The sequence below is a fragment of the Rattus norvegicus genome, chromosome 5, assembly GCF_036323735.1.
Source record: "Rattus norvegicus strain BN/NHsdMcwi chromosome 5, GRCr8, whole genome shotgun sequence".
Classification (NCBI taxonomy): domain Eukaryota; kingdom Metazoa; phylum Chordata; class Mammalia; order Rodentia; family Muridae; genus Rattus; species Rattus norvegicus.
Window position 1 is genome coordinate 9,162,761 of NC_086023.1, and position 25,793 is coordinate 9,188,553.

General features: G+C 42.0%; 1 protein-coding gene across 1 annotated transcript in view; it reads left to right on the forward strand.

Moving 5' to 3' along the window:
- The first annotated feature begins 299 nt into the window (after positions 1 to 299).
- Positions 300 to 25,793, forward strand: part of Trpa1 (transient receptor potential cation channel, subfamily A, member 1) — a 54,266-nt gene continuing 28,772 nt past the window's right edge. The window contains exons 1-12 of the mRNA NM_207608.2: positions 300 to 547; positions 11,082 to 11,241; positions 12,546 to 12,721; positions 17,450 to 17,557; positions 18,777 to 18,885; positions 19,047 to 19,192; positions 20,055 to 20,191; positions 21,544 to 21,592; positions 23,229 to 23,328; positions 23,845 to 23,945; positions 24,863 to 25,032; positions 25,115 to 25,279. Coding sequence (NP_997491.2) covers positions 437 to 547; positions 11,082 to 11,241; positions 12,546 to 12,721; positions 17,450 to 17,557; positions 18,777 to 18,885; positions 19,047 to 19,192; positions 20,055 to 20,191; positions 21,544 to 21,592; positions 23,229 to 23,328; positions 23,845 to 23,945; positions 24,863 to 25,032; positions 25,115 to 25,279 — 1,532 coding nt within the window. The 5' untranslated portion in view covers positions 300 to 436. The remainder of the gene's footprint in view (positions 548 to 11,081; positions 11,242 to 12,545; positions 12,722 to 17,449; positions 17,558 to 18,776; positions 18,886 to 19,046; positions 19,193 to 20,054; positions 20,192 to 21,543; positions 21,593 to 23,228; positions 23,329 to 23,844; positions 23,946 to 24,862; positions 25,033 to 25,114; positions 25,280 to 25,793) is intronic.

Below are 25,793 nucleotides of genomic sequence, written 5' to 3' on the forward strand. Positions count from 1 at the left end.
TATTTGTGTGATGGGGATTGTGCACAGGACTTCCTGAAGGCTGGGTGAGCACTTCACCGACTAAGTTATCCCCACTCTCTCCCTGCCCCCACCTTTCTCTCTTGTCCATTCCTCCCTCCCTTTTTTATTTTAACGCATTTACTGAATCTGCTCCAATTTAGAATTGCCCTGTGATCTCTCAAAAAGGGGAGTCCGGGTCAGATGCCCACTGCGTTCATTTTTGTCTCCCGAGCCCCGCCTGCTACTTCCTCTACAAGTAGCCCAGGCTGGGCAGCTCTTTGCAGAAGTTCCCTCCTACCCTGGTCGCAGAACCGGCTTTAGCTTCAGGGATCCCTCCAGCAGAGCGCAGTGAGGTCCAGCTCCAGCTTCCGGTGCCCTGTCCCTAGGTGCCGCTTTGTGGAGAGCTGCCGCGCCAGCAGGAGCCCAGGTGGAGTCAATGAAGCGCAGCTTGAGGAGGGTTCTGCGCCCCGAGGAAAGAAAGGAGGTCCAGGGCGTCGTCTATCGCGGCGTGGGGGAAGACATGGACTGCTCCAAGGAATCCTTTAAGGTACTGGGGAATCGGTGGTCTGGAGCATGCTGGGGCTTTGTGAAAGGCGAGAGGCTGGAAATTTCCTTGCGTGCAGTATTCTGTCACTTCGCACTCAAGTTTAGGAAGCACGGCGGGTGGAAATGGCAGGAGACAGTATCAGTGTACCCAGCACCTGAACTGCTACCTGCGGTCCTCTGTTTTGCTTTCTTGTTTGCATAACTCCATCTTGCCAAGGGATGTGTTGGCCAGAGAAGATGTTCCCCTGAAGTACTTTTGATGTTCTACAGAATTGGAATCCAGGGACTACAGAAAGCCAGGATACATTTGGAGTGCGTGTAGTTCCTCTTCAACGTTTAAGCAGATTTTTTCCTTTGAACTGAAGTAGAACTACTGCAGCTGGGGATCTGGTAGTCAGATAGCGATCCAACAAGTGTGTTGGGGCGGAAAAGCATTTCTATCTAAAAGTGAAAAAGAGAACTTGGCACTTGCAAATGATGCCTGTTGGAGACAAAGAGGCGAGACCCGGTTAGAGACCGCAAGGGGAGACCTAGTGAGGACCAGAGGTCCGCTGTGGGGATTCTAATTCTCAGTTCTCTGGATGTCTGACCTATAAGAAAGTCGCACTCACTACCAATTTGATGCTGATGCTGCAGCCGCTCTGAAGGGCAGAGGCAGGCTATTGGATGTCTAGAAAATCATTAGCGTTCAGACAGTAAGAAGGGACGGGCTCTCATGTAATGCCAAGGTATTATTAAGTGTGGCTTTTCAATCCTGTGAGAATTCTTCTCCACCACGAAACCATGTTAACAGATCCTTACACATTTGTTTCTTTCGGAGGAAAATGAAATATTTGTGCAAACACAAACTTTCATGGATCTTTCTTTAACTTACAAAAATATGAGTTTACAGAGCTCTTGTTTTGATTCATACATGAAGCAAATTATTAGAATACTTTTCAATTCGGTACTTGGAAATTTACCTCTTTTTTTAAGTAGCCGCTTCGCAGCATCCATTATGTGGAACACATCACGATTTGTCTAACTACTTACGTACTGATACACACTTAGGTCATTTTTGTATTTTGGGTTTTTTGTTTTATTTGGCTTTGATGCTTTTATTTATGACTGTAAATGTGTTCTCAGTTTTGTGTCTATTGGTAGCTTGGTCCTAATAGAGGCAGACATTATCCAACTGCTTTCTATGCAGATACCACCATGACTGTGAGTCAGAAGCACCCCACCTCACAGAAACCTGTGCACCTCCAGATTCAACACTGGTGCCCATCCCACTTAACCTCAGCCTTTCGCTTTAGTAGGAAAAACCGCATCATGACTGAATTTCAGTATTAGGTGCTATTGTTATAATTAATATGAGACAGAAAGAAATTTTAAGATTTGAAAAAAATTCCTCATGTATGTTCAGTTTTCTAGAGATTTGTGGAAGAATTTCTTGTATCTAGTCTAAATGTTTTCTTTTAGTTATTATTTTAGTATCTTTAGTTTCATTGATTAAGTCAATAAATTAACTCAAGTTAATACTTTTTAAAAGTACTTTGGGATTTGGGTCTGAAGTCTTTAATTTGAAGGGCTTAATTTAGAACTAACTTCCCTAAAAATGAGCCTGTTGTCCTTAAGAGAACCACAGAACTCAAAATTCAAGAGCTTAGGGATTACTCAAAACAGAAAAAAACTAAACAGACTAAACCTATAAGTTAATCCAACAAAGGGTTAAATATATAAAACAGAAAGAAATACTGAAGCCTCATTGCAGTTCCGGGAGAGCACTGATATTAAGACGAGTTTTTAGTGTGCTTTCCAGACTTGGAGATCTGCAGCCAAGTAAAGCATTTGTCTACATTATTTTCAAATAAATAAATAAATAAATAAATAAATACTATTACAAATTCCAAAATAAAAGTATACTACAAGGCAGTTTTATTTTATATAATAATTTATCTATGGGCATATCAGGCCCATAGATTTAAGACAATTTCTTAGTGCCTGTCAGGTTCTGAACAGAGACAGTTTAACATCCTTTATGGGTTCATGGGACATGTTTGAAGGCTGTTTTAGCACCGTGAAGTCAATAGTATCTTCTGCACTTCTGAACCTAGTTCTTCTTCTAAAGAGTGTGGAGGGTCTATGTCAATTACTTATTTCTGAACAGACTTGTAAATTGCTCTTTTGAGCGTTGGTGATGGGCAGTTATTATCTAAAGAATATTAAGTGCCAAAATGCTTTCAAATTTATTTAAGTGAGCACTTTCTTTGCTAAGGCAGGGCACAAAGAGGGGGAGGGACCCTTAATTCTTCAGAATTTCAGTTTAATTGTTGAATCTGCGTGACTCTGAGTTTGACTGGATACCTCTGTCCTGTCCCATAGTCAGTAAGGGACCTTGGAATTGGAATTGGTTTTTGCTTAGAAAGTGGCACATTTTTGTCACTGCCAACATAAAGGGGGCTTTATTTTAAGTTCTACTCTGTGACAAGAGAAATAAAAATCAAAATTGGAAATTTAGAGATTTTTAATTTATTCTGTTCTCTTGTTTATAAGTGAATTAATCCTAATATGCTAACTTCGTCTCTGCTTTATTTGATAGCTTTCTTCACAATAGTAAGAAGGGTCGAAATTTCCTGAATAACAAATCAGATTGTGAAAGCTATCTTCCATGACAAAGGGGACCAGTTACAGGCATAAGAGAATTCAAACAACTTTCTCTATTGGAGGGCGACTACTTCTGTGGTTTGAGGGAAAATAAAAGTATATCATGCTGCCTTGGTTCTATGAAAAGCTACTTGTAAAGCATTTCGTTTAAAAAATGCTTTTTATTAAAAAATGTTTTTTTAATCAGTTAGTTTATTTATTTACATTTCAAATGTTATCCCCCTTTTGGTTTTCCCTCCACAAAGGCCCTATCCTATCTCCCCAGCTTCTATAAGGGTGCTCCCCAACTCCCACCTCACTGCCCAATCATTCCCCAATGCTAGGACATCAAGCCTACACAAGACCAAGGGCCTCCCCTCCCATTGATTCCAGATGAGGCAATCCTCTGTTACATAAGCATCTGGCGTCATGGGTTCCTCCAGGTGTCCATGGCCGATGTTTTAGTCTCTGGGAGCTCTGGGGGGTGGTGTCTGGTGAGTTGATATTGTTGTTCTTCCTATGGGGTTGCAAAACCCTTCAGATCCTTCAGCCCTTTTCCTAACTCCTCCACTGGGGTCCCCATCAATATGATGGTTGGCCGCATGTATCCCCCTCTGTATTTGTCAGGCTCTGGCAGAGCCTCTCAGAGGATAGCTACACCAGGCTCCTGTCAGTAAGTATTTCTTGGCATCAGCAATAGATGGGTGAGTGGCTCCATTTCTCAACCAGGGGCTGTACCAAATCTCTGGATCTGGTCTCTACAGGTTCCCCCCCCCCCCTTTGTTGGATAGTATCATCCCTGTTGGACCCTAGGAGCTTCTTGCTTTCCTGGCATCTGGGACTCTTTAGTGACTACTCCCAGTTCCTCATCCCCCACTGCTACACACCTCTGTTCAATTCCCCGAGCCTATGTATCCCCCTTCGTCTCTTCCCACACCTGATCCTGCCCCCTACCTCCTTTCCTATCCCTTCTCTCTCCCTCCCAGGTCCTTCCCTCTACCTCCTGTGATTATTTTCTTCCCCCTTTAAAGTAGGATTGAAAACAATTTAGGCAAATGTTTTTAGTTGTTTGTAAATCTGGAAAGTACAATGCTAAATAATTTGAATCTTGACGCTACTCCAGAACTGCAGTGGACTTCTGTAAATTCTTCCTGTTTTGTTTATTTAAATTTCTAGGAAACTAAAGGCCAAGTACCCTAGTGTGTATAAAAGTCTGCAAGGGGCAGAGCGGTGGCTCAGCTGGAAGAGTACTTGCCTAGCATGGTTGTAGACCTGGGTTTGAATCCCAGTATAGAATAAACTTTAATGATTGTATACATCTGTAATTTTAGCACTGAAGAAGAAGAAATGGGACAGTCAGAAGTTCAAGGTCAATCTTAGCCATATAGCAAGTTTGAGGCTGTAGAACTAGAGTTTCATAAAGGTTGCTCATTGTCAGAGTCTGGATGTGCAGGGCCGGACGTGCCTGAGGGAGAGCCAGAGATAGGACTTGCCAAACCAGCTATCAGCCCCAAGGACACTGACCATCCTTCCTTCCCCAAGGACACCCTCCCCTTCCTTCACCCCCCTGAGTGAGATGAGCCACCCTACCTGCCTGCTGAGCTGCTAGATAACACATACTCCTTGCTGATGTCATTTCGCGCCGAAAGTAACTGTGCACCATTTGAATTGACCAATCATGTGTAACCTCGCGAATGCCCCTTACCTCCCCTATATAAACCCCCGAGTCTGGAAGCTCGGGGTCGATTCCTCTGTCTCCTGTGTGAGATACGTGTCGACCTGGGATCCCGCTAAGACCCGGGATCTCGTTAATAAAGCTACCTCTTGCTGTTACATCAAGAATGGCTCCTCGTGATTCCTGGGGGTACCCCACCCTACGATCGGAGCGAGAGACGCGGCTCCCCGTTTAGGGATACGCTCTTTCATTTGGGGGCTCGTCCGGGATCAGAGCGTGACCCCCTGGAACCCCGAATGCCACTTGGAGGTACGTTGGTGTGAGTGTTGAAAGCGGCCGCTGTGTATGTGTATGTATGTGTGTGTGTGTACGTTGTGCTTCTCATACTGTGTATTGTGCCATGGTCTAAGGTTTAATTTGGGTGTGCTCGGGTGGAAGGGCTTCCCACCCCGAATTTGAGTGCACCCCGTTTTCGAGTACATCTGGGCAGATGGGTTTCCTGCCCCGTATTTGAGTGCACTCGGGCGGAAGGGTTTCCCGCCCCGGACAGACAGTACACTTGGGCAGATGGGTTTCCTGCCCCGTATTTGAGTGTACTTGAGCGGAAGGGTTTCCCGCTCCGGACAGGCGCCTGTGAGTAGAAGGGTTTCCTACTCCAAATAGTCTTTTTCTTTCTTTTTTTTTCCTTTTTAGAAAGCGCACCGGGGGACGCCCCAATCGCGCAGGCTCTGGGACGCGTGAGAGACGTTCCAAGAGCCGAATTTTGTCGGGAGGACCCGGCAACAGACAGTCAAAAAGATCTGACTGTGACTTGACTTCGGAGGTTGCGTTCGGTTGCCTATTTGAGTATAGGCATGGACAAGTGTGCTTAGATGTGTTAGTGTCTATTGTCTGTATTCTGTTTCTGTGTTTGGTATCCCAGAAGCGGTTAAGCTACAGTTTGGGCCAGGTACTGAAGGTACCAGGCATCTGTGGAAATTGGTTATAGGATGCTTTGTTTTAGTCTTGCTTGTCTGGTTTGTTTTCTGTGGTATTGTCGAGTGTCTTTTTTTTTTTTTTGGCTTTTGTTTCGTGTTTGACTTTGGACTGATGACTGTGTTTGAAATCATGTTTTGCTTTGTTCGTCGAAGAGTTTTACTTGGTCCCCTTAATGCTTAGTGAGTAAGAAACTTAATCTTATGGACCCCGCTTTAGTGGCGGTGTGTTGGTTGATAGCCAAAGTTAATTTTTAAAATAGTGTTTTATCTGTGCTTGTGCTCGTAGCACACAGTAGAGGGGAGCGAAATTAGCTGCGGAGCTGCTGCAGCGAGCATGGGGACTTCTCAAGTCTCACCCAATTTTTCTGGCTCTTCAGGAGCTGTTTAAAAGGAAAAGGCTTAAGGTAAAAAGAAACACTATAGAGAGATTTCTTAGTGAATTACTACACCTTGGTTCGCGATCTCTGGGAATCTCACGGTGGACAGCTGAGATAAGCTGGAAAAGGATTTAAATTTTGCTTGGGAGCAAAGAATCTTAAAGGCGGAGTTTCAGCCGGTATGACACTTAGTGCGTAGCTGCCTAAAAGATCAGAAATGCTGTTAACAGGCTATAAAGGGGGGGGCAGGCTGTGTTAGAAATGCTACAGGAAGAATGATCTAAAAAGGCTGAGAGCTAGGTGGGGCTATAAGGAATTTCTGACATTTGCTCACAGTAGGAGAGTGCTCATTTAGAAAAGTTCTTTAAGGAAGCCTGCCTTATCTGCTGTCTTTATTCCAAGGGAGAAGTCAGTCTCCAGCACTAAATTACTTGGCAGTGCCCAAGGTCAGGATTAATGTTTTCTTTTCCTTGGGCCCTTTAAACCCAGTGAGACAGTTTGGTAAAGGGCTACTACTGAGGTCCTGATAGCCCCAGGTGAACTGGTTACGATTCTTTTGTCAGCCACCTGGCATCTAGCAACCAGGTTCTTCTAACCATTTCTCCATCCTTTTGTTATTAGTTGTTACTAAAAGCCTAGTGTCATTTGGAGGCTGGTTCTCTTGAGAGGCAAAGCAACGGAGCTGACACTGAAGAGAGATAAATGCTGTTTGCCCTCTTCAGTAGACCTCTATTCTCAAGATTCTCTTGTTTTCTCACCATCCCATTTGAGATGCTTGTTAGTAACTGTTACAGGTCTTCTTTACCACCGAGGAAAGACGGAATCCTACTAGAGGCCAGAAAAAAAATGTTCCAGACACGGATAGAAGGCCCTCACTTCTGCCTGCTCTCTTCAGACGCCTGAAGGTAAGGAGTGCCAGGTCTGCCGCCAGGCTCCAAGGGTGGGTCTCTGAGGGGCTGGAAAATGCCCCACCAATCTGGCTAAGATAAGGAAAAGATATGAAGAGAAAGTTACAGAAATTTGAAGGGTTAAGCTAAGTCACTGAGAGAGTTATTGTAAGTTGCAGAGAAAATAAGTTGATGCGTGGTTCAGGGTCTGTGCAGAAAAGTGGACAGCACCTAATAGCTGTAGAAGAAGATGCAGAGAGACTGAGAAAGAAAGAAAGAAAGAAAGAAAGAAAGAAAGGAAGAAAGAAAGAAAGAAGGAAAGAAAGAGAGGATAAAAAGAGCAGGAAGCTAGGGCAGAAAAGAGACAAAAAGAAGAGGAAGTTAGAGAGCTAAAGAGAGATAGAAGACAAGAGAGGAACATATACTGGCCACAGTAGTTAGGGAACCTAGGAAGATAGTACCTGGCAACAGAAGAGAATTCCTGGCTAAAGATCAGTATGCCTAATGCAAAGAAAAAGGACACTGGGTCAGGGACTGCCCAAGAAAGAACAAGAGGGGCCACTGGAGAGCTTCTTGGTCCTAGAGTGCTGGCTACAACGGCCCTACTTTCGTTGCCAAGGTAAGCCAGGGTGTGGCCAAGTATTTAGAGGTCGATTGGAAATTACATTGTATTTACAGACCTCAAAGTTCAGGACAGGTAGAGTAAATAAATAGAACTCTAAAAGAGACCCTGACCAAATTAACCATGGAGACTGGCGCAGACTGGGTGACACTCCTTCCCTCTTGCTCTCTTCAGAGCAAGAAATACCCCTTCCAGATTCAGCCTTACCCCCTTTGAGATCTTATATGGGGGCTCAGGCCCCCCCCCCGACTGTATTAGATGATGTTACTGAACCAACATGTCATAGTGCCATAGTAATAATGATTTGTGTGCCAGGCTAAAAGACCTACAGGTGATACAGAAAGAAATCTGCTCACAGCTGACAGCAGCCTATGACCCGGAGACCCCTGAGACATCCCATCAGTTCCAGGTTGCAGCTACACTGAGCCCAGACACTCGAGCCTCGCTGGAAAGGACCGTACCTGGTGCTGCTGACCACCCTGACAGCTGTCAATTCTTAGCCCTCACCAGCCGAGTACTAGCTGTTGGGGCTGAGAGCTGGGACCTAGAGGGAAATTCAGTCATGTTTGTCCTGGGTTCTATCAAGATAGGTGTGGGATAGGCTTGATTTCCATTACAAATGATGTAACATTGCATATGTTATTACTCTTAACACTTCTTGGGACTGTGCCTCAGGGATCACAGTCTGTATAAGCTTAGAAGTTCTAAAAGCTAGTCATGACCTTGGTGGATAAGCTTGGATAGTGTCCAGATTAGAATCCTCATGTTAAGACAACAATACCAAGCTGTTATGCTAGATGAAGCTGAGTTCTCCATGAAGTTCTAGGATTAGAACTATTAACAAAAAAAAAGAAGTGGGGAATGTAGAACTAGAGTTTCATAAAGGTTACTCATTGTCAGAGCCCGAATGTGCAGAACTAGAGTTTCATAAAGGTTGCTCATTGTCAGAGTCTGGATGTGCAGGGCCGGACGTGCCTGAGGGAGAGCCAGAGATAGGACTTGCCAAACCAGCTATCAGCCCCAAGGACACTGACCATCCTTCCTTCCCCAAGGACACCCTCCCCTTCCTTCACCCCCCCCTGAGTGAGATGAGCCACCCTACCTGCCTGCCGAGCTGCTAGATAACACATACTCATTGCTGATGTCATTTCGCGCCGAAAGTAACTGTGCACCATTTGAATTGACCAATCATGTGTAACCGCGCGAATGCCCCTTACCTCCCCTATATAAACCCCCGAGTTTGGAAGCTCGGGGTCGATTCCTCTGTCTCCTGTGTGGGATACGTATCGACCTGGGATCCCACTAATAAAGCTACCTCTTGCTGTTACATCAAGAATGGCTCCTCGTGATTCCTGGGAGTACCCCACCCTACGATCGGAGCGAGAGACGCGGCTCCCCGTTTAGGGATACGCTCTTTCAAGGCCAATCCTGTGGATACCTGTGACTCTATCTTAAAGGCAAACAAAAAAAACCCTTTATATTCCTCTATGTTCTGTGTGAAAACTTCTTTCTGCCATCCCTCTTTAGAAAAATATTACATATAGGACTCTGTCCTGGAAAGTGAAGCATGAAAATGTGCAGCAGACATTGAACACAGCACATAGAGTGAAAGAGTCCCGAGGAAACGCCCACAGTGTTTCTCAGTGTTTTGTCTTAGAGGCCATTTGAGCTTGGAGACTGTCCTGGAAAGGAGCGGCTTATGTGAGGTACAGCCACTGTGTGCTGGATAAGAAAGTGAAGTAGCTAAAACCTAAAAACATTCCCTGGGTGGTGGCTCACACTCACGGTCTGAAAGCTAGGGAGATGAGAAGGAGGAGGACCAGTGTGGGCTGCCCTGGTGCTGTTTAGATTTTGATGCTAATTAGGCTTCCCCAAGAGGGGCTGCCTATGACAAAGACTGAAACCGGTACTCAGATCACTTCGTTCAGACGTCTCCTCAGTTTAACTTGTAAAATAGAGGCTCCTGCCAGTGATTGGGTGAGGAAAGGGAAGGTGAGCTGAAGGGTTGTAGGGGTGTGGGGGGAAGAGGGAGCAGAAAAGGGGACGAGGAAAGGAGGTGGGAGGCAGATAGAGATGAAGCACGTGGCCTGGAGAAATCACAAGTTACCAGGGATCACACAGCTGGGGAATAGAGTAGTGTAGGGGTAGACCTACCCAATCAAGGCTAGCAGCTTGTACTCATGGTATTTGAGTTGTGTTTTCATTGCCTAGGCTTATCTGGGTTGGAGGATTTCCTGCAACAAATGACTTGGTGCCATTCTGAGCCATACAGTAAGACTGAGGCAAACCTGGGCTACCTGACACCCTGTCTTAAAAACACAAAAGCAGTCAAGTAAACAAGAGCCTAAGGACTCTTACAACATACATCTGCAGTCACAGTGTCAGCCACCGTGCATCCCGAGTCCACTCTGCGCTGTGGATGCTAGAGAGTGAGAGGCTACAGCAGAGGAGGATTTGGTCCTGTTGTAGCATGACTTCCAGGAAGAATTGGAGGGCTACGGAGGACTGGGTGATAATACTTAGCCATTTACTTCCAAATCTATTTGTAGATTCAACTGTGATCAGAAATCTCATCAAACAATTGGAGAGTAATTAAATACTTCTGTAATTATTGATTTTGAGCCGTCTTCATTTCCTATGTGAAGACAATTGTTTGCAAGGTTCAAATAGCTGAACAAAGAAATTGCTTATTATGGATATTAATTGAAAATTATTTAATTAATTTTGCCAGGAATTGCTCATTTTCAAGAGTGGGGCAGCTGTTTTAGATGCTTGAAAAAATCCCTTAGGGGACAGTGCTTCAGGATGATCCTGGCTTCAGGTTGGGTAGAGATTGACTATAGGTAGGAGGGGCAAAAAATATTTTAGATTCCTAGACTTAGTAAGCCTCACTTTCAGACAATCTTCCCTTCTTACTATTTTTGTCAAGTTTCTATTAACTGTACGAAACAAGGGCTTTCAGGTTACCTTTTCACACATGCATGCTTTGATCATTTTCTGTCCTTCTCTTGATTCTTCTTGCTGTCCCTGAAATAAATGCATTTCACTCAGCAAAGCAAAGGTCCCTGCTTTTTAATAGATAATTTCTTAGAGCACGTTTTGTAAAAGTCCTTCAATACTTTGCTTGAGGTCTTTATTTCCAAGACAGATATAAGATAAAGGTTAGAAAAAGAAAACCTAGATTTAATGTATTTATCAATGCATAGACATTTGCCTACTTCATGTCTATATGCACCATGCTCTTTAAGGAACGCATTTGCTGTGTGACTGTTAGGAATAGTAGTAAAGTGTTAGGCTATTCCATGACTAATGTTATATTTTTAAGTTTTGCACATGCTTGTTTTAGGTAATGGACTTTACATATTCCTCTAGGTGGACATTGAAGGAGATATGTGCAGATTAGAAGCCTTCATCAAGAACCGAAGAAAACTAAGCAAGTACGAGGATGAAAATCTCTGTCTTCTGCATCACGCCGCAGCCGAAGGTCAAGTTGAACTGATGCAATTGATCATCAATGGCTCTTCCTGTGAAGGTAACCAAGTGTTGCTATGAGGGTGCATACTGGCATCATCCTCTTAGACTTGTGACCACCAGGAAATTTGTACCCGTGACATCAGTGGTACTTAGAGTGAATATGAAGAGTGTATCTGGGGAACTGAGCTAAATTTGTGAGTTCTACTTTAGGAGATTAGGTGACAAGCATAAACAAGCACACCGAAGAGGAACAATGTCGGTGTGAGGTGTGAGATTTGCTTACTCTGAATCTGCATATCTTAGGCACATAAACAATCAGACCTGGGAGGAGGGACCCTCCCTCTGGGGCCTTGCCTGAGCAGTAGATGAGACTGAGGAAATGACTGGACATAGTCTAGGAGAACAGAGATTTCTAGTAAGAAATAGCTAAGGGGACTGACCGAAAGAGCCAGATGGCAGAGGTAGAGTGAGAAGATACGTCAGGTGATCTGTTGCTACAAAGGCATCGAACAGAAAGGAGGTCACAGAGGAGTCCTGGATTAGAAAGGCCCTGTGCTAGCTAACAGGGAGATCAGTTATGAAAAGCGCTCAAGATAAAGTCGTTTTCAAGTTGTATGCTGCTGAATGAAGCTGCTGAATTATTTGATGCTGAATAGAATTATTGTCTTGCTTAAACACAGTGTGTGTGTGTGTGTGTGTGTGTGTGTGTGTGTGTGTGTGTGTGTGTTAGACTGAGAATTAAGAACTTTGGATGAATGAAAAGAGTAGTGAAAGAAATTTTTGAGAGAGAGAGACCAGGAATCTTGGTTGGTTTCCTTATCGTTCCTGCTACTGTTGATGGCTCCCAAGTGCGATCTTGTGTGAGTACTTTTCTTTTTCCGTGGAGTTAGTAATATATCACTAATTCTACCTTATCACAGTTACAGGGCAATGCAGGACAAAGGGCATTCTATTTTTACACAGCAATCACAAGGCAAATAGCATCGCATATCATGGGGGTATCTTTTGGGCAATTGCAAGCTTGACTAAATATGTCACATGGAACCCAGTTTTGACCTGCTATAATGTAATCTCAGCATAATATCACAATTACAAAATTAATATACACACTGTGAGTATAGTGACAAGAGGATCTGTTTTTATAGATAGTATATAAAAATTAACCCATTTTTTCAGATCCAAAGGTACATGGTCTCAAATGGTGTCCACTGGGACAAAGCTAAGGCTACATCCATTTCTGTAGGCCAAGACAATGTGCCTGGTTTTACAAGCACTTGACACTGTATTTTGGAGTGGGTAGCTGTTCAGGAAGTATGAGTTCATCCAAAACAAAATTTAATGCATATTTTGTTATTTCTTTAGCGCTGAATGTAATGGATGATTATGGAAATACCCCACTACATTGGGCTGCAGAAAAAAATCAAGTTGAAAGTGTGAAGTTTCTTCTCAGCCAAGGAGCAAATCCAAACCTCCGAAATAGAAACATGATGGCACCCCTTCACATAGCTGTACAGGGCATGTACAACGAAGTGATCAAGGTGAGCCTGCTGGCCTTCTTGGAGCAGGAGCCAGAATCCACACCTGACTCACTTCCTGTTTCAGAGTGGCTGACTTCAAGCGCCATGTTGTGGCAAATGAAACATAACAATTACGTTTATTTCTCCTCAAATGAGGTGGTGGTTATGGTGACAAGGCAGAGGAATGATGGTCATGAGGCAGAATAATGACTGAGATGGCGGTGATGATGGTGATGGTGACGATGTGACAGAAATGAGAAAGTTGATGATGCACAGTAATGATGAGGAAGACTGTGATAACAGTTGTCACAGTTCAGCTTTCCTTGAATTTTAATTTATCGGGTGTTTTTAAAAAGAGTCATGTGCCTTTATTAAATTCCCATTTAAAAAGTGTAAGTCAAGACTATTAGCACCTCATAGCTGTGTAAGAAAAAGCATAGAGGAAGTTAAATCACTTGCCTAACACTGAGTAACTCTTTTCAGCTCTAGGCTGTGACGTTTAGATCTCCTAGGTTCTGTGCCTGAAATGCAAAGAGTGACTAGAATCTTAGTGAAGGGAGAACCCATAGTTAAGTGGGTCAGTTTTGTCAGATGGACAGCCTCTCAAAAGACAGATCAACATCAGATACAGATCATATAGGGGAATTTTATTTTACTTTTTCAAGATTTGATCTTCCTCAACTAGAAGAGTCTCTGGTAAATATTTAAAGGGTAGGTCTTATCCCATAGCTTTTAGATTATATATATCTCATAGATTCACAGGCACACTGGAGGGTATGTCTGCTTCCTCAAAGAGGAATGCCAATTACAGCTGAATTACATTCTAGAACAGTGATTCTCAGCCATGAGTCCCAACCATCTTGGGGTCACATACCAGATATCTTATATTTCAGATATTTACATTATATATTACAGTGGTAGCAAAATTACAATTACGAAATAGCAAGAAAATAAGTGTATGGTTCAGGGTCTCCACAACAAAGGGTCACAGCGTTGGTAAGGTTGAGAACCACTGTTCTAGAAGGTCATTTTCAAGTTAGGCTTTTTGGAACGTAACAATAGGAAACACCACAGGAAATGATGAGCTTTAGATAATGTGCTAACCCACCCCCATGCCAATTGTCAATCATCACAAAAGAGAGTTCCAAGTTCCATTTGCCTCAAAAAGTTTATTCTCAGCCGTTGGAACGTCTGGATGCTAGCAAATGAAGATAAATGGAGCCCCTTTCGTCTTGCCCTATGTGCTTTGGGTTTGAAGTCCACCTTAATTTTTATGGCATGACACTGTTGTTAAGTGTTGCTGTGCCTTCCTTCCCAGATAAGACAATGTCATAGATATTTATCTGATCAGAATTGTAGTTTTGATGTTGTCCTGATAAACGGTGGATATTTGAATGGAATGGAACAATGGATGAGAAGGTTGTGGAAAGTGTCCATGGACCAGGCATTCGCCTTCCTCCTAACACCTTTGTGCGCCATCATTATCATGCACCAGGCCAGGACTTCTCCATCTTGGATGCTGGGTCATTAGGGCTTGCAGGGACTACTCGCTTGGTTTCCCCAAGGAGCTCTAGTACTTTCTCTGAAGGCTTTTTTCACCCATAAATGCTCATTAACTAATTTATTTTGACTTTAGAAGCATGATTTGGGAATTTGCAGGCAGGTGGTGGTTGAAAGAGCTACAGTTAATTGGAAAACTCTTCAGACCAACCATAGAAATAGAAAATAAATAAAGTCCATAACTAATTCACAAAATCAATGGATAATAGAAGCAAAGATGACAACAAAAAGCTAGTTGTCCTTAGCAACACACACACACAAAACAAAACAAAACAAAACAAAACAAAAGCTAAGGCGTGAGTGAGTTGAATTGTCTGCACCTTATGGTCTTGATTTTACCAACAGTAACCATGCTACCAGTGTTCCTAAACACCATGGCTCATGACCACAGGAGGAAGAGAAGGAAGTTTGCTTATGGACAATTCAGCAATTCTGTCCCAGCCTACCTCTCTAGACATGCCCATGATCGAGCCTCTACCTACACAACCTTTCCCAGTTCAAAAGGCCTTTTCACTAAACAGTGATTTACCAGTTTTCCTCTAGAATCCCCACCATGGTCTGCAGTTGTAAAGTTCAAAATACCCCAGTCATCTCTGAATCACCTCAAGATCTTATATGTACAATATTCCCTGGGACCATTCCCCTAGGGGCTAGGGTATAACCTTATTCCTTCATGGTCTTCGTCCTTAGGGCTTCAGCTAGCTCAGTTGCCTGAGCCTTTCTTTAGATTTCCTTGATTCTTATCGAAGGATCCTAGAAAGTCCTGTGGGGCTTCTGAACATGACTGGTCATGATTGAATTGAAGCAGTTGCACAGTTCAGTTGCTTTCTCTGTGACCACTGCCATCTAGAATTTAACTCAGCCCTTTGAATGATTATGCTTATGACAGTACAAATACATGCTACAGATCTGTGGTCTGCAGTTCTATGAGGTAAGGCTGGGGAGAATGCTTATAACAGACTCATTGGGTTCCTTTGCATGCAGATCTGAATTTGAAGAACAGAACCTGAAGGTGCATGAAGTCTATGACGGGATCTTTTCCTCTCACTTTCTCTTCACATACAAAGAGTAACCCTGTTTGTCCTTATGCACTAAACTTCAGCTCAAGTTTCTCCAGGCATAAAACTCACTAGTAAGCCTAGTTCATCTGCAGGGTGTCAGGGTGGAACACTCTGTTGGGAGGGAGTTCTCCTAGAAGCTGTTGATTGTTTTGAATAAGCAGAGAATTTCAGGAAACAGTCAGTTGGATAAGCTTTAACAAATAAACAAACAACGATAACAATTCAACTGCTAGGGCAGTGGTGCAGGTGTGCAATCTAGCTGCACAGAAGCTAATGAAGGAGGATTGTAAATTCAAGTTTTTCCTGCACTGTTTCAAAATTAAGGCAATTCTGGGCAATGAGACCTTGTATCACCATTGACAACAAATCAACAAATAATGAAGAAGAAACGACACAGTGGTTGTACATGCTCAACAAGCACGAGACACTAGGTTCAGGTACTTGTACTGAAAAAGAAAGACTCATGTTGACTTATCACAGTATCACCTCAAGAAGAAAGCACTTTACCAGTTGACATCACCTACTGGCTGAGAAAAATGCCAGTTCTTGTATTCCAATCTTAAATACGAATATTAACTCTATAATGCAGTATGCAGTAACCATGCTTATATATTCATATATTATTATTATTATTACATAATATGCAATGAATACATGTTAAAGAGTCTGCAGCATGCTTCAAAAGATTTCTAAAATGTGTGTGTGTGTGTGTGTGTGTGTGTGTGTGTGTGTGTGTGTATGTGTGTGTAGAGAGAGATAGAAAGACAGAGACATAGAGAGACTCTGTATTGATAAATCAGTGAACCAGGCCAGTGCTAAGAGGAAGCTGTCGCTGAGCTAGAGTGTGTGAGGCTGCCAGGTGAAAGACTGAATCTTATGCTAGGAAACAGCAAGTTCAGACTTAGGTCCAGATGGGTGAAAAGACGGACAGCCATGAAGTCAGGCAGGTAGCATCAGCTACGGCCAAGCCATACTAAAACTTGAGGGATGGTTAAGAGTCCTCTGTTTATCAATCTGTGATGCATTCACCAGGTGTCAGGTGCTGCAATGCTGTGTGGTCATGTTATTCCAGTGTTAAGTGCCCACCATTGTGTGAGGTCCAGGAAAGACAGCTAGATCCTCTACTTGGTCTGGGGTGTCTGATAAGTCCTTTCCCGATAAAATTTAATACCCCTGTGTGCCCGCATAGTGTCAATTCCCTTGGTAAGATCAGCTTCCTTTCCATTCCCAGGAAGAAGTAATCTATCAGTCTGCTGGATGGGTGGTGCTGAACAGATGGAGTGGTCAATGTGCCCCATCAAGGGCTGTGGCTACCCTTTTCTCTCCAAAGGGAGAAAATACTACTCGTAAAGTCAAGATACTCAAAACAAGGAACAAAATGAAAAATCACTATTTTCCCCAATGTGGAGTAGCTTAGGGCATGGGGGGGGGGTGAGCTTATCTCAACATTCGCAAAAGGTACATATTGTTAACTTAACTCTGGTTGACAGACAGTGGACTTGGCCAATGATGAGCTGGTAGTTACTGGTGAGGGAGTACTAGATGTTTACTTAAATTTCATAAGAATGACTAATTGACATTTAATTAGAATACTAATTTCTTCAATTCTAAACCAAGTTTGAGTTAATTTGTGAGCAGGTCTACACAAAGCCAGCTTCTCTGTTAAGGAGAATAGGGTTCTCCCTGGCATCTCTTACCATCTCTGCATTCTGCTTGACTGGGGAGAAAGAACTCATTTCCCCTTCATCATTTTCCCTCTTCCCTTCCCCACATCTTTCCGATCTTGATCCCTTCCCTCAATCCACATATCAGGAATGTCTCCACACGTGATTTCCGAAGGCATAGCTAATGTAAACCCTTGAGAGTACTGTTCTTTCAGGGAAGTTAGTATTTACCATTAGGATTGTGTTTCCAAATATACAATTCAAAGTGCTACTAATTGTTGGCATGAAAGTCACTCATTTATTTGATAGCTACTGTGTCCAAAATTTTATGACATCTTTTATGGAAGAGGAATTAGAAAAGATGAGTGAGAAATGCTATTTGACAACCAAGTCCCCTGGAGACATGTAGCTATTTGAAAGTCAGTAGATTACCTTTGTAAGAACGACTTCTTCATTTTGTGCAGGTCTTGACCGAGCACAAGGCCACTAACATCAATTTAGAAGGAGAGAATGGGAACACAGCTTTGATGTCCACGTGTGCCAAAGACAACAGTGAAGCTTTGCAAATTTTGGTTCGTAAATCCATCACACTGTCTTGTTTTCTTTCTCTAAATTGGATACAAATTGTTATTTAAGCACTTCATACTATCTCCATAGCAAAAGGGGAAATACAGAAAATAGGTCAAAAGAACTTACATGAATATACTTCTAGGATCCAATGTGGGCCCTAGATTATATACAGAAGACTACAAATGAGCATGAAAGAAGGCACAAGAAAAATCAAGGTCAAAAGAAAATACAGACAGGGATTAAGATGAGTCTGACACTTGGGCTAGAGTATAAAACCAAAATATAACAGCCTGGGTGACACTAAAACCATTTGATCTTGTAGCTGAAGAGACAGCTCAGTGGCTAAGAGCACTGCTGTTCTTCCAAAGGACCCAGGTTTGGCTCTCACACTCGCATAGTGGATTCCACTCATCGTAATCCAAGGAGACCTAATGTCCTCTTCCCGTCTCTGTGCAGCAGGCACACATGGTTCACAGACATGTGTGCAGATAAAGAACCCATACATAAAATTTAAAACATACAATTTGATTTCTGAGCTTTCAAGTGGCCATAGATAAAAATTATGCATGGACAGAAACATTCATTTACATCCTCAAGATCAGTACTCTTATGGGTTCTCCAAGGGAGCGTCCTGCCTTGCCTAGCTGCCTTAAGTCATAGGTCTGCGGTTAGAAGGCCGCCATCTCTCTGGAAGACCACTCGGGTGTGACACACCAAGACACCACAGGTACCTGTCTCAGGAATGACTTCTGTTCTTGGTAGTGAGAAATAGCTCTTTCTCAAGTGTTTTTGGGTTGCTAGCCTGCTCTTCAGAAATAAAAGCATACGCGAGACTTTCCTAATAGTTATATGTGCACATATGTATCAATATTTTGCTTTTATGTGGATATTGGGTTTTAAGAACTTCAAACAATAAAACACTTTGGAAGTGAAAGAATGTCAGAGCATTCCAGTCTGGGGGATTGAGGTCGATACTTTTTGTGTTCTGGGATTTGTGCAGCTTTATAAGCTGTAGTGTCCCCATTGTCTCAGCCCAGTTCTGAAGTTACTTCTTGCCTAGACCACATGTCTTCCAGAGCCTTCTGCTCGCTTTCCCTTATGCTCTGGAGGGTGGGATGGCCTGCTTGAGACACAGAAATTCTGGTCCACGTTGCTCACTTAATTTATGTTACTGATTTATGTTTCTGTTACTTAATTTATGTTTCTCTACTTTTCCTTCAGTTAGAAAAAGGAGCTAAGCTGTGTAAATCAAATAAATGGGGAGACTACCCTGTGCACCAGGCAGCATTTTCAGGTGCCAAAAGATGCATGGAATTAATCTTAGCATATGGTGAGTTGATGCTTTCTACATTGTACATAGTTAAGAAGTCTTTAAATAACCTTTCATTTGAAAACTAATAGAATTTACACACGGGCCTTTATGTAATTCTGCATGTCCTTTCTCTTTACCAGCCCATTTATGTTAACCTTAAATGGTGCTTCCTCCTAAAGGTGAAAAGACCGGCTATAGCCGGGAGGCTCACATTAACTTTGTGAATCATAAGAAAGCCAGCCCTCTCCACCTCGCAGTTCAGAGCGGCGACTTGGACATGATTAAGATGTGCCTGGACAGCGGTGCACACATCGACATGATGGAGGTAAGTGTTCTGTCTCCGAGGTCTATGAAGTGAAAGCTTCCACACACTACTTCTCAAGTGTTGTGTGGTTCCTTTATAGTCCAGTCAGACTGGATATGCACATAGTGCAAAGGAATGTTGTTCCCCTGTCCACAGGCAAAAATATTTCCTAATTGTATAAATTTCAATATTCCAGAGCAAATAACCAAGTAGCTGCATGAGTATAACGCACTTTGCTGCCATGAGCTATAGTGTAGTAAGTCCTAGCCACGGAGAAAATGGCATCCATATTTCTATCTAGGACACTTAAGCCCAATCATAAATGTCTTGGGTGATGGTTTCATTCTAAGACTCGTATGTTTTAGCTAAGGCTCACCCGATTTACTTCTAGTGGTAAGTATATAAGAGCTTTGACTGAGCCTGGGTCCTGACCTGATGAGAAGCAGAGACTTGTAAGACTTTTCCCTATAGTGGTCTTGGTCAGCTGCCATAAAGCTGTTTCCTTTCAGAAGAAAGCAGAAATTGCTTATTGCTTATTAAACACACAGGGCTTCTTCCTATTGCTTCCAAATTCTTTGAAATAGAAATGACTTTGCTCATATGAAGTCATTTCATTCAACTGCTTCTGTAATGAAGGAGATTCATATTTGTTGAGCAAAGAATGATATTCAGTTGAAGAGTGATATAAGTGTATTCTGAAGGCACTTGGGTTGCTAGGGAGTACCTTTCCTATACAGGTCTTCATGGCTTTTAGTAGATCAAACAATGAAGTTCATCATCACTTCCCTAGATCTGGGAAGAATAAGCTCACAGTTTAGTTTCTATGTGTTAAGTCCTTAAGTTGGGATTTAAGCACTAATGCTAACATCAACACTCTTTATAGAATGCCAAATGCATGGCCCTCCATTTTGCTGCAACCCAGGGAGCCACTGACATCGTTAAACTCATGATCTCATCCTATACTGGAAGCAGCGATATCGTGAATGCAGTCGATGGCAATCAGGAGACCCTGCTTCACAGGTAAGTAACTTACATGTTTCGTACACCCCAAAAGTTAATGAATGAAAGGTGGCAAATTTCTAAAAACGTACAAACTGATGGACAATTACCCAAATGTCAGGTGGAAAACCGTGTCTAATAGGAAGAATCTTGAGCCATAGATCAAAGCCACCAGTCAAATGATGTCAGCAGGATACATAAAGGAAGATTCAACAAGACAAGCATCTCACTTCACTAGTGACGGTGCTACACAGAAACGAAAGTGCGGAGGTTGGAAATAGCTATCGTGTAATGAAAATCTAAGCAAGTTGCTATAGTGATATGACTTTTAGATAAGTCCAGCCTGAAGTCAAACATGAAAGAGACAAAGGTCAGGAGAGAATTAATCACGATGTTGTGTTTCAGTTAGAGCCTGTAATGCCCTGAGGAATCAAAGACCGTGAGTGAACTTTTCAGAACTAAAGTGCCTTGGCATAGTCTGGGTCAATGATCCATTGATCCAATCACTCAAGAGCTTGAGAACACCCAGGTGGGTTAGTAGTCCAGATCCTTTTAGAGTCACTGGGGTGAGTTAGGACCTTCTTTACAATTCTTTGATTCAGTTAATTTTGACATCCAGTTTTAGAATATTAATTTAGCTAAGAGGAAATTATGTTAGGTCTCTGAGCTGTTTCCAGTGAACTTTCTGTAGCACTCAAAGGCATGTTCTGAAATGTATGTATATACAAAAGATCAAGAGTAGTTGAGGGCCTTGAACAGGAACAGTGTGGGGTTCAATAGAAAACATTAAGTTTTAAATCAGTAACATTAACGTCTATACAGTGATGTTTAAATGAATATTTGCAGCTTTTAGTTATTTTATTTATTAGTATTTCTTGTGACTAAAATGACTTTAGTTCTCACTATAGTAAGTTTAGGCTTCATAAAAGCTCAGGAAAGCTGATGCTTCCTCATGGTTTTGCCAAAGGACAGCCCCACCCATACATTGACTTTCCAAAGCATTGACTTTCCGAAGACTACAGATGCATTTAGGCCCATCTTGCCTTATCCCTGTGGTCACATGATGCCCGCCAGTTCTATCAACTAGAATAAGGCAGATGTTGCTACTCACTTCATAATGAGGATTTTATGGGAAAGAGTGGGCTCATTAAAACATGACAAAGTGATTTTGTGTTGTACTTTATTTTTCCTGATTTTTGAATATACTTGTAAATATTCTACTCAGAATCTGAATTCTTTAATATAACATTGTGCTGTTTTTGTCTAGTTTCTGAATATAGCATCTTTGGTCTTTATACTTATTTCAATAAAAACTTATTTCTCTCTCTCTCTCTCTCTCTCTCTCTCTCTCTCTCTCTCTCTCTCTCTTGCAGAGCCTCATTATTTGATCATCATGACCTGGCAGACTACCTAATTTCAGTGGTAATTATTCAACTCATGGGTCTAGCTTTCTTAAACAAGTACTTACACTACACTTGGAAACATCATATATTATCGTATGAGTTTTTTATTTTCAGTAAACCACAAGTTCTTGGTTAGCAGATCTGTCTAAGATTTAATAGAAATATTTGTGGAAATTGAAATTATTTTAGTCTTAGTCTCAGACTCAAACAAATATGAATCAATATTTAAAAGCTATTCTAAATCATGGTCATAAAATTTTGACTATTAATTGCAATTTATACAAAGAAGAATGTGAGGTGAGAGTTAAGGGATTGCTAACAAGGTATTGAAATACCTAGAAAGTCTAGGCAGTTGTTTGGCAGCCAAAGCTTCCAGAAAGTTGATTAACCCATGTCCAAGAGTGTATTTCCTCTAGAGTTTATGGATTCATTGCAACGAAAGCTCTTTGGGGGCCAATGAAGGGATTCTCTTTACACTGGGTATAGACAGGTCAACTGATGTTTTATCAGCACTGATACATCTCTTGGGCAGATGTAGTACAGGCCACCTACATCTCTTTCATCTTCCAAAATAAGTTTTTATCCCCACTACCACAGCATCATCTTCCAAACCATGAAAAGTAGTGACGTCAAATGACATATTGAAAATTTGCTGTCAATAAAAGCCCGAAATCATCTTCGTTAGAGAAGCAGACATGACTAGCTTTTGACTGGCATTTTCCCAAGCCTGGACATGAGTGGTTGTGTGCTGGTGGGTATATTAGTTCCCACAAAATGCACAATCAGCAAAGTTCCATTCACAATATTTAGCAATTCCTGGGTTATTAGTAGTAGCTACTGAAATTGTGATAGTTACATAAAAGTATACAGAAAAGCTTCAATAGATGCCATGTATTTGTGCCATGTGTGCTTTCTTGTCAATGGGCTGTAGGGAGAGTCATGGCTGAGCCTCACCATTGCCACCATCTTCCCATGAAGCTGTTGGCTGCTGCTGGCAACCATGGAGTAAGAGCAAAGGGAGATGCCTGATCCAAGCTGATGCTCCTTTTACTCATCTACCCAAAGTAGAGAATTAGTCCATGGAAACTTTAAAGGCACTTTGTTTCTTACCGTGGGGAATATAGACCCTTAAAATACACACACACACACACACACACACACACACACACACTAATTTTAATGTGAATTTTCACATGATGTTTGATTAAACTCTTACCTCCATAATTTCAATTCAGTTGTCTCGTTTTATATATTTCAATACTGTAGGCACTTTTAAGTAGATGATTTTTTATTAATGCTTTAAAAATTACAGAGCAATAAATGTGGAAAAAATAAAAATTAGAGGCATTTAAATAATAATTTCTTGTGGTGAGAACTAAAATGGTGTTTGAGGTAAGAAGGTTTTGTTCAAAGGACTTGGTAGTAATTCATCTATTGACAAACGTTAATCAAGAACAACTTAAGACAGGGAAATAATTGTATTGATGAATTTATGAGAGAATATCTTGATGTTTACTGGTATTTGAATTTTACAGAAATGTCATGTGATTCTACGGTTAGTTATGATTGAGTGCTGAAGCCATGGGCATAGTCTTCTCGTGTGTGAAGCCAGCTGCTGGCTTCATCTCCTTGCTGAGTGACTTGCTTTGTTTTAGGGAGCAGACATCAACAGCACTGATTCTGAAGGACGCTCTCCACTTATTTTAGCAACTGCTTCTGCATCCTGGAATATTGTGAATTTGCTCCTCTCTAAAGGTACCAATCAGAAGTAGACCCATCTTCTCAGATAAACATCTGTTAACCAGCTGTCTCATGCCAGGCACTGGGACATTCTCTGTACATACAAAGGTTAATAAAAGACTTACCAAGCCTACAATAATGTTAATTCATAGCAATAACAGACCACATGTGTAAGGTAAACACTGTGGAGTTGGCTGAAGACGTTCTGAGCTTTCTGCCACAGCAAACATCTATATAGCTGCTGTCTGTCACTGTCTCCATTGCAGGCTGGCCTGGTGCTGTGGGGACAAAGGGGACTGCTCATCTCTCATTGTTCAAGTTTTATGCTTAAAACTTAAGGATTCACAGACTTTCCACCCCCTTTCTCACACATACACAAACATAGACAGAGTAAAGTAAACCCATTTTAAAATTGTTCAATTTTTCCACCTAACTACAGTTGACTGTAAGTTAAAGATTTGAGAAGGATCACCAAAAACCATGTTATAAGCATATGAGTACACTTTATTTTTCTATTGTGATTTTTTTCAGGTGCCAAAGTAGACATAAAAGATCATCTTGGGCGTAACTTTTTACATTTGACTGTGCAGCAGCCTTATGGGCTAAGGAATTTGCGGCCTGAGTTTTTGCAGGTATGGTATGTCCATGAACTGTAAACAAAATCATACATAATGAAGACTATGCTGATTCCACTGCCATTTATATTATGAGAGTTTGTTTTAGAAATTCAATACTGCTTTAAAGTAAAGATGTTTCATCTTCATCATAGAGGTGGAGATGATGGTAATTAGTTGGTGATAATGCAGACTGAACTTTTAAAGTCACAGGGGTTTGTACTCTCATCTGTAACTAAGGCCCATTGACAATCAGTCCTTTTCCTTCACTGTTTCACTCAGCAAGCTCCTTGTGAATGGAGAAGACTCGTCTGAAGGTGAATGACTAGTGTTTCACCTTCAGTTAGGAACACTGCCTGACATATTTGACTGACTGACAACAGTATTGTGCTTAATGAGCCAGCTAATATTTACTGCCTAGCTATTAAGTGCATCTGAAATGTGAGGTGTATCTTATAATGAGTAGATTTTCATGCTGTTATTGTGTTTAATATAGAATCAAAATACACATGGAATTAAGTTTTTTTTTAAACAAAAGTAAGTGTGTACTACATGGGTTGACTTCCTCATTTGACTTTCTTATTCTCACTTAATCTATTTTTAAAATTAAGTAAATCCACTTTCAAGACCCCCAGTGTTTTGTTTGGTTTCACCCAATAGCTTAGGTGCTGAAGTGTTTGTGGAAATAACAGAGGGAGGAGCAGAAGGGAGAATGTGTCAAACAGTCAGAGAATGCTGCCATGCCTACTCACTATGCTTGCAGAATCTCTCACGTGATATGGGGGCAAAACGTGAGACCTCATCCTGAGGAGTTTCCTCTGTAGGTCACTTGCAGATTTGTCTGCAATAGATTGGAAAATCCCACGCTACAGAATAATATGAAATCTACCCCAGGACACTGATTCAGTGACATTCTAAGACTCTTCTTCTCACAGATGCAACACATCAAGGAGCTGGTGATGGATGAGGACAATGATGGATGTACGCCTCTCCATTATGCTTGTAGGCAGGGGGCCCCTGTCTCTGTAAATAACCTCCTCAGGTTCAATGTGTCCGTTCATTCCAAAAGCAAAGATAAGAAGTCTCCCCTGCACTTTGCCGCCAGGTGAGGATCGGACTCCCGGTATTTGAGCGTGTGCGTTTCTGTTTTGTATTTATCTTACACATGTGAACCTGACCTTTTCAAGCTATGGGCGCATCAATACATGTCAGAGGCTTCTGCAAGACATCAGCGACACAAGGCTTTTGAATGAAGGGGATCTCCATGGAATGACCCCTCTCCATCTGGCAGCAAAGAATGGACATGATAAAGTCGTTCAACTTCTTCTCAAGAAAGGGGCCTTGTTTCTTAGGTGAGGCATGAATTTATGGAATTGTGGATATCTTAAGGTTAGGTGTTTTAAACTTTTCTGTATTTTAAATGACGGTACAAAAAATCTATCCCATTTTATGTCCAAAACAAACATAATTTCTCAAACACTAAAATGAAATTAAGTGTAATTCTCAAATGGCAACTTAAGTGTATGGATCAGGGAGTCTGCTGCTGTAGAGTTGCTGGAGGCTTTTGGGGAGAGGAATTGAATAGCATGTTTCTAAAAGGAAAAGGCGGCCTAGAGACATTTAGATTCAACGCGCTCTCTTCAGTCTTCCCAAAGTGACAGGGAGCAAGTGGCTCTCTGTGCTAGAGACCACCAGCCAGTTTCTTCATCTGAGCCCGTCTAGCAGTGTGTAAATGACAGCCTTGAGCCGCAGGCTTTGCCCAGTCTATTCCTGCTGTAAGGGACACAGAGCATCAGACCTGTAAAAAGGACATGTGGAGACCCAGCTCCATAGCTGGCCCTTAATTACAGCATTACTGAATAGTTG